Raw genomic sequence first — 9,401 nt, forward strand, 5'->3', positions numbered from 1 at the left:
GAAAAGGAAAAACTATATGATTCCACTTATATGAGGCACTCAAAGTAGTCAAATTCATAGAGAAAGAGAGTAGAGTGGTGGCTGCCAGGGCCCAGGAAGAGAGGGGAACAGGTACAGAGTTTCAGTTTTGCAAGAGGAGAAAAACTTCTGGAGATGGTCGGTGGTGATGGCTGCACAACATTATGAATGTATTCAATACCATGAACTGTACATTTAAAAATGGTTAAGAGTGCAAATGTTATGTTACATGTATTTTGCCACAATAAGAAATATATAATACATACTAAAACTAATAATTGACTTTGCAAGGCTACAAGGTACAAGGTTATTAAAATAATACAATTGTTGTTACAAAGAGAACACCTAGGAATACAACTAACAAGGGATGTGAAAGACCTCTTCAATGAGAACTAGAAACCACTGCTCAAGGAAAAAAGAGGACACTAACAAATGGAAAAACCTTCCATGCTCATGAATAGGAAGAATCAGTATTGTGAAAATGGCCATACTGCACAAAGTAATTTATAGATTCAATGCTATTCCCATTAAACTATCATTGACATTCTTCACAGAATTACAAAAAAAAACTACTTTAAAATTAATATGGAACCAAAAAAGAGCCCATACAGCCAAGACAAGCCTAAGCAAAAAGAATAAAGATGGAGGTTTCATGCTACCCAACTTCAAACTATACTACAAGGGTACGGTAGCCAAAACAGCATGGTACTGGTACAAAAACAGACACATAGACCAATGGAACAGAATAGAGATTTCAGAAATTCTAAGACCACACATCTACAACCATCTGATTTTTGACAAACCTGACAAAAACAGGCAATGGGGAAAGAATGCCCTATTTAATAAATGGTGTTGGGAAAACAGGCTAGCCATATGCAAAAAATTGAAACTGGACCCCTTCCTTACACCTTATACAAAAATTAACTCAAGATGAATTAAAGACATAGATGTAAAACAGAAAAATATAAAAAACCCTAGAAGAAAACCTAGGTAATAACATTCAACACATAGGCACTGGCAAAGATTTCATGACAAAAACATCAAAAGCAATTGCAACAAAAGCAAAAATTGACAAATGGGATGGAATTAAATTAAAGAGCTCTGCACAGCAAAAGAAACTATCATCAGAGTTAACAGAAAACCTAGAGAATGGGAGAAATTTTTTGCGATCTTTCCACCTGGCAAAGGTCTAATATCCAGAATCCATAAAGAATTTAAACAAATTTACAAGAACAAAACAACCCCATCAAAAAGTGGGCAAAGCAAATGAACAGACACTTCTCAAAAGAAGACATTTATGCGGCCAATAAACATATGAAAAAAGCTCAACATCACTCATCAGTAGAGAAATGCAAATCAAAACCACATTTTTAATAATGCAAATTATTAAAAAGTCAAGAAACAACAGAAGCTGGTCAGACTGTGGAGAAACAGGAATACTGTTACACTGTTGGTGGGAGTGTAAATGAATTCAAGTACTGTAGAAGACAGTGTGGCAAATCCTCAAAGATCTAGAACCAGAAATACCATTTGACCCAGCAATCCTATTACTGGGTATATACCCAGAGGAATATCAATCATTCTGTTATAAAGACACATGCATGCGTATGTTCACTGTAGCACTATTCACAATAGCAAAGACATGGAATCAACCCAAATGCCCATCAGTGATAGACTGGATAAAGAAAATGTGGTACATACACACCATGGAATAGTATGCAGTCATAAAAAGGAACAAGATAGGCCGGGCGCGGTAGCTCACGCCTATAAGCCTAGCACTTTGGGAGGCCGAGGCGGGTGGATCACGAGGTCAAGAGATTGAGACCATCCTGGTCAACAAGGTGAAACCCCGTCTCTACTAAAAATACAAAAATTAGCTGGGCATGGTGGCGCGCACCTGTAGTCCCAGCTACTCGGGAGGCTGAGGCAGGAGAATTGCTTGAACCCAGGAGGCGGAGGTTGCGGTGAGCCAAGATCGCACCATTGCACTCCAGCCTGGGTAACAAGAGCGAAACTCCGTCTCAAAAAAAAAAAAAAGGAACGAGATAATGTCCTTTGTAGAGACATAGATAAAGCTGGAAGCCATTATCCTCAGCAAACATTGGAAACAGCAAACACTGGAACAGAAAATCAAACACCTTACGTTCTCACTTATAAACAGGAGCTGAACAATGAGAACACACGGACACAGGGAGGGGAACAATGCACACTGGGGCCTGTGGGGCTGCGGGAGGAGAGCATCAGGATAAATACCTAATGTATGCAGAGCTTAATACCTAGATGATGGGTTGATAAGTGCAGCAAATCACCATGGCACATGTATAACTATGTAACAAACTTGCACGTCCTGCACTTGTATCCTGGAACTTAAAAGTAAAAAAATAATAATTCAATTACTATGTTCTAGAAATGAAAATTGGAAATTTAAAATTACAAAAAGGCTGGGAGTGATGGCTCACCCCTGTAATCCCAGTACTTTGGGAAGCTAAGGTGGGAGGACTGCTTGAGCCCAGGAGTTTGAGGTTGCATTTGGTAAAATCGACAAGCAATTATGAAACACGTATTAGAAAAGCCAAGGAGCTAGAACAATTCTGAAAAAGATTACAGCTGGAAAACTCACATCACCTGACTTCAAGACTTATCTATAAAGCTACAGTAAGCAAGATAGTGTGGTATTGTACATAAATCAATATAGCAGGAATATAATCACATATATAAAGTCAATTGATTTTTGATAGACACAAAAAAGGAAGGATAGTCACTCCAATAAACGATGCTGGAACAGTTAATCACTTCATCCATTCCTTGCATTATATACAAAAATTAATTTGGATTATATATCTAAATGTAAAATACAAAATTATAAAACTTCTAAAAGGATACATGGGGAGGCCAGGTGCAGCAGCTCACACCTGTAATCCCAGCACTTTGGGAGGTAAAGGACGGCAGATCACTTGAGGTCAGGAGTTAGAGACCAGCCTGGCCAACATGGTGAAACCCCGTCTCTACCAAAAATATAAAAAATTAGCTGGCTGTGGTGGTGCACGCCTGCAATCCCAGTTACTCAAGAGGCTGAGGCAGGAGAATGGCTTGAAACCCAGAGGCAGAGGTTGCAGTGAGCCGAGATCACTCCACTGCACTGCAGCCTGGGTGATGGAGCAAGACTCCATCTCAAAAAATAAATTTAAAAAAAAAAAAAGGCTACATGGAGGAAAAAATATTTGTGACTGTGAGTTAGGCAAAGATTTCTCGGATATTTAAGGCTAAATAATATTCCACTGTATAGGTACAAATCACCTTCAGTTTACCCAGTCACCTGTTGATGGAAACATGGGGGGAAAATACTTCATCCTTGTAAAAGCTAACTTAATCTGCAGGACAGCTGGTACATGCACCACACTTGGGGAGACATTCCTATTCAGGACAGAATTTGCTCAGAGGGTGAGCTGGGTGAGGGCTGGAAGTGGGGGCAGATCAGAGTTGAGAAGGTAAATAAAAGGGTTCCTGGGCCCAACTGAGAGGAGAGGGGTTCCCGAGCTGGAGGCAGCAAGTCCAGCTCCTGCTGCCAAAGTTCTGCCAGGATGGTTGTGCATACAGGGTGTGTAGCTCTGGAAGAGCCCCATCTCTTCTAAAGGAGAAATTGGGCTAGCGTCCTTAGGACTGACAGACAACATCTGATTGGGAGAGAGGAGCTGGCCAGGTGGCTCTGAACCCCTAAAAGTCTCGGGGCAAATTCTCTGTAAGAGTCAGCTGCCTCAAACGTGTTCTGTTTTTTTTTTTTTTCTGAGACAGAGTCTTGCTCTGTTGTCCAGGCTGGAGTGCTGTGGATCACCGAAACCTCCGCCTCCCAGGTTCAAGCCGTTTTCCTGTCTCAGCCTCCAGAGTAGCTGGGATTACAGGTGCCTGCCACCATGCCCGGCTAATTTTTGTACTTTTGGTAGAGACAGGGTTTCACCATGCTGGCCAAGCTGGTCTTGAACTCCTAACCTCCTGAACTCCTGACGGGTGATCCACCCGTCTCTGCTTCCCAAAATGCTGGGATTACAGGCATGAGCCACCGCGCATGGACCCTGAAACGTTTATGAATCTTTCTTCATATAGATTACACAAGACATCAAGTAGGAGTAGGAGAGTGCTGGTTTTAAAAATAGCACCACTGAGGCCGGGCGCAGTGGCTCAAATCTGTAATCCCAGCACTTTGGGAGGCCGAGGCGGGTGGATCACGAGGTCAAGAGATCGAGACCATCCTGGTCAACATAGTGAAACCCCGTCTCTACTAATACAAAAAATTAGCTGGGCATGGTGGCACGTGCCTGTAATCCCAGCTACCCAGGAGGCTGAGGCAGGAGAATTGCCTGAACCCAGGAGGCGGAGGTTGCAGTGAGCCGAGATCGCGCCATTGCACTCCAGCCTGGGTAACAAGAGCAAAACTCCGTCTCAAAAAAAAAAAAAAAAAAAAAATAGCACCACTGGTCTGGGGGTGGTGGCTCCCACCTGTAATCTCAGCACTTTGAGAAACTGAGGTGGGAGGATAGCTTGAGGCCAGGAGTTCCAGCCCAGCCTAGGAAACACAAAGAAACCTTGTCTCTATAAAAAATAAAATAATCTCACAATTTGCTACCTCTCCCACCTGGGTCCACTTGAAGTGTGATTTTCAAAGTGATTTAGATTTCCTTTCTCCAATAACCCAAATCCACTCCTCTGCTCTGGCCTGTCAATTCCTTCCTCCAGCAACGCCTTCCCCTTCACCAGTGAGCCCTCACTGGACTCCAACGAGGAAAAGCACGGGTCCAGGCAGACGCCCCTTCCCCGGAAACTAGGACATCGCCCACGCGGAGCCTGCGCGGTGAGCAGAGAGGGCGACAGAAACCCGGGGCATGAAGGAAGCCAGAACTCCAGGTGCCTATCCTGAGAGCCCCGTGGAATACGGAGGGCGGTGTTATGCGGCCCAGGTGACCGTGCATTTGGAGACGCAGCCAACCCCATGCTCCTCCAGATGCACCCCAAGGCACACTGGGCTCATCTGGGTTCTACCCCAGCTCCCAGCCCAGGGTGTCCGCTGGTGGGGGAGGACGGAGTGTGATATGGGTGGGGTGGGGTGGGGTGGAGGTGGGGTGGGCTGTGGCTGGGGTGCAGGTGGGAGAGCAGATGGGGTGGCAGTGGGGTAGGTGGGGGCGAGTGTGAGGGGATGAAACGTCGGGGTGGAAGTGGGAGGGGGGCGGGAGTGGGAATGGGGTGGAGACAGGGGTGAGGGTGTGACTGTGGGGCTGGCAAGGATAAGGAAACAGGTGGGAGGTGGGGCTGGGGTAGGAGTGGGGGTGCGTGGGGGTGGGGGAGTGGGATGGGGTGGGAATGTGAGTGTGTGTGGGGGTGGAGCTGGGTGAGAGTGGGCGTGAGGGGATGTGGGGGTTGTGTGAGGCTCGGTTGGGCGTGGGGGCATATGTAGTGCTGGGGTGGGGGTGAGTGTGGGGTTGATGTGGGGGGGCTGTGTGGGGCTGGAGTGGGTGTGGGGGGTACTGGGGTGGGTGTGGGGGTGCTGGGGTGGGGTGCTGTGTCAGGGGCATGTGTGGGACTGGAGTGGGGGGTCTGTGTGGGGTTGCAGTGGGTGTGGGGGGGATAGGGTGGGGGCTTTGTGGGCTGGGGTGGGGGCTGTGTGGGGTTGGGGTGGGTGTGGGGGACTGGGGTGGGGCATGTGGGGGGCTGTGGGGGGCTGCCGTGTGTCTGGCTTAATGGCACTCACCTTCAGCACCAGAAGCTGGAGCATCCTCCTGGTGCCCGAGGGCAGACGGGCCCCGGCGCTCTGTAAGTCCCATGCTATGGCGGGCGAGGCTGGCTGTGTCCGCCCCCGCCAGGCCCCCGCCCCGTCTGTGTTCCTTCCCTCTGAGTTTAGCGCCTCGGGCCCCCAAGGTAGGTGCCCTGCACTCCTCGCCCCCAGGTGCCCTCGCGGACCCCGGGGTCCTCGCCTGCCTGCGGCGACACGCTCCATCCTGGCACTGACACAGGCCCTCGCTCACAGCTTCCCACCTCCGGATGCCGCCGCACGCTGGGCAGGCCACGAGGCGTCGGAGACCACGTGGGCCGCCCAACGGCGCAACAACGCTCGGTACAGCGCCACGTGGCGGCTGGGAGGACTGGCACTGGGAGGCGCTGGGAGGCGCTGGGAGGCCCGACCAGGGGTCACGTGACTTGTTCCTTTGCAGCCGGCAGGTCACCCAGGCCCCAGAGACACTCGCTTGTCCTCCGGAGGGTCGGAGGGGCTGCCTGCGGTTGAGTCCGTTGAAAACCACCTTTGCAAAATTCTAAGTTTGGAAATTGTGATGGTGAAAGAAATCAGACCTAACCAACTCCATCTTGCTTCTAACCTTTTTTGAGACGGAGTTTCGCTCTTGTTGCCCAGGCTGGAGTGCAATGGCGCGATCTCCGCTCACCGCAATCTCTGCCTCCCAGGTTCAAGCAATTCTGCCTCAGCCTCCCGAGTAGCTGGGACTACAGGCATGTGCCACCACACCCAGCTAATTTTGTGTTTTTAGTAGAGACGGGGTTTCTCTGTGTTGGTCAAGCTAGTCTCCAACTCCCGACCTCAGGTGATCCACCCGCCTCTGCCTCCCAAAATGCTGGGATTACAGGCGTGAGCCACCGCACCTGGCCTGCTTCTAATCTTTAGGATGTTCTTTTTTATTCCTGGGCGGAGGCCCAACTAACTTTGGGAAGGAATTCAGGACACGATTTGACTCTGAAACAAAATTGATAAGAGCCAGTGAACCCCAACGTTTTGAGACAGGTCTCAGTTCATTTAGAAAGTTTATTTTGCCAGGAAGGCGAGCTGGCTCAGGCCTGTAATCCCAGCAATTTGGGAGGCCGAGGCGGGCAGATCACGAGGTCAAGAGATGGAGACCGTCCTGGCCAATATAGTGAAACCCCGTCTCTACTAAAATACAAAAATTAGCCAGGCATGGTGATGGGCACCTGTAGTCCCAGCTACTCAGGAGGCTGAGGCAGGAGAATTGCCTGAAGCCAGGATGTGGAGGTTGCAGTGAGCTGCACCACTGCACTCCAGGCTGGCACCTGGCAAAAGAGCAAGACTCCATCTAAAAAAACAAAAACAAAAAATCTCTGTCTGTTGAATGCACGGAGAGAGATTTGAGTAATAATAATTAAAAAAAACCTCCAGTCTCCCACACAGCCAGCTCTGCATGAATTACTTTCTCCATTGCAATTCCCTATCTTGATAAATCGGCTCTGTCGGGCCGGGCGCGGTGGCTCAAGCCTGTAATCCCAGCACTCTGGGAGGCCGAGGCGGGTGGATCACGAGGTCAAGAGATCGAGACCATCCTGGTCAACATGGTGAAACCCCATCTCTACTAAAAATACAAAAAAATGAGCTGGGCATGGTGGCGCGTGCCTGTAATCCCAGCTACTCAGGAGGCTGAGGCAGGAGAATTGCCTGAACCCAGGAGGCGGAGGTTGCGGTGAGCCGAGATCGCGCCATTGCACTCCAGCCTGGGTAATAAGAGCGAAACTCCGTCTCAAAAAAAAGAAAAAAAAATTGGCTCTGTCTAGGCAGCGGGCAAGGTGAACCCATTAGGCGGTTACAAGTTCGTCATTTTATTTTTAAAGAGACAGGGTCTGGCTCTGTTGCCCAGGCTGGAGTGCAGTGGCACAATCATGGCTCACTGCAGCCTCAAACTCCTGGGCTCAGTTGATCCTCCTCAGCTTCAGCCTCTCAAATAGCTGGGACTACAGGCATGCACCACCATGCCTGGATAATTTTTAAATTTTTTGTAGAGATGGGGGTCTCACTGTGTGGCTCAGGCTGGTCTTGAACTCCTGGGCTCAAGCCATCCTCCTGCCTCAGCCCTCTAAGTAGCTGAGATTACAGGGATGAACCAGCACGCCAGGCCCTCAGCTTTTCCTTGTCGCCTGGCAGGAGTCCGCTGTCCTCCTGCTTTCTCTAGGCCAGTCTATACCTCTTTTTATTTTTATTTATTTATTTTTTTTGAGACAGAGTTTTGCTCTTGTTGGCCCAGGCTAAAGTGCAATGGTGCGATCTCGGCTCACCACAACCTCCGCCTCCCGGGTTCAAGTGATTCTCCTGCCTCAGCCTCCCGAGTAGCTGGGATTACAGGCATGCACCACCACAGCCAGCTAATTTTTTTATTTTTAGTAGAGACAGGGCTTCATCATGTTGGTCAGGCTGGTCTCAAACTTCTGACCTCGTGATTCACCCGCCTCGGCCTTCCAAAGTGGTGGGATTACAGGCGTGAGCCACTGTGCCTGGCCCAGCCTGTATCTTTTAAACACTATGAGCTAGAAGACTTGGTGGTGAGGAAGAATCCTGGTCAGCCACGAATCCCTGGGTCTTCATGGCCTCCTGGCAACATTTGCATTTGATCTGCACCTTCTGGAAAAGTGCCTGGTCCTGGCTTTCTTCCCAGCTGGCCTTCAACTAGCAGAGCTCTCCGAGTCTAAATGAGTTAATTTGCTAGTAAGGGAACCAACAAGATGACAAAAGACTGCAAGAGTTTGGAGAAAGCATGGAAATTGTGGAGTACGTATTTTGGGGAACAGAATGCTCACATAAGCATGCAGTTCTATAAGTAAACTCGATTGTACAAGGTCCCACAGATATGCACTTAATATCTCAGGTAGGATGGTTGGAGAGGTGTAGCTGCCAGTTGGAAGAAAAATTCACCTGTTCCTTAAATTAGGCTGACAAGGCCTCACCTCCAATCAAGACACCTGGTATGGCCAACTCACCTGAAATATCAAGGACTTGCCAAAAAAGAGATGAAAAACAACAGGATCTGACTTAAACAGGAGGTACAGGCTGAGCAAGGTGGCTCATGTCCGTAATCCCAGCACTTTGGGAGGCCAAGGTGGGCAGACCACTTGAGGTCAGGAGTTCTAGACCAGCTTGGCAACATGGTGAAACCCTGTTTCTACTAAAAATACAAAAATTAGCCAGGCATGGTGATGCGCACCTGTAATCCCAGCTACTCAGGAGACTGAGGCAGAAGAATCACTTGAACCAAGGAGGCAGAGGTTGCAGTGAGCTGATATCACACCACTACACTCCAGCCTGGGCAACAGTGTGAGACTGTCTCAAACACACACACACACACACACAAAAAAAAAAAAAACACACACGAGGGAAACAAGTGGTGTGAAAACTATCTTTTCTGTGAAGGAAAACCAGTCATATTACTTTATCATGACATCTTCTAATATCACCCACTGAGCCATGGCAAGTCCAGTGAAGAGGGAGTTGGTGTGGCACTAACAAGCTGCATGTCTGTTTTCTCACTGGCAAAATCATGGTGTTCACCGAGGTCCCTTCCAGTTGCAATATCTAGTAATCTTTGAGAGTCAAATAACAAAGCTAG

At 48.6% G+C, this 9,401-nt stretch overlaps 1 protein-coding gene across 1 annotated transcript in view; it reads right to left on the reverse strand.

Annotated features, from left to right (window-relative positions):
• TDRD12 (tudor domain containing 12) overlaps nt 1-6,029 on the reverse strand; it is an 81,503-nt gene extending 75,474 nt beyond the window's left edge. The window contains exon 1 of the mRNA XM_012448450.2: nt 5,759-6,029. Within this exon, the coding sequence (XP_012303873.2) occupies nt 5,759-6,004 (246 nt within the window). The 5' untranslated portion in view covers nt 6,005-6,029. The remainder of the gene's footprint in view (nt 1-5,758) is intronic.
• Between the last annotated feature and the right edge of the window lie 3,372 nt (nt 6,030-9,401).

Source organism: Aotus nancymaae, unplaced genomic scaffold, assembly GCF_030222135.1.
Source record: "Aotus nancymaae isolate 86718 unplaced genomic scaffold, 86718_ANA_hifiasm-v0.15.2.pri h1tg000028l, whole genome shotgun sequence".
Classification (NCBI taxonomy): domain Eukaryota; kingdom Metazoa; phylum Chordata; class Mammalia; order Primates; family Aotidae; genus Aotus; species Aotus nancymaae.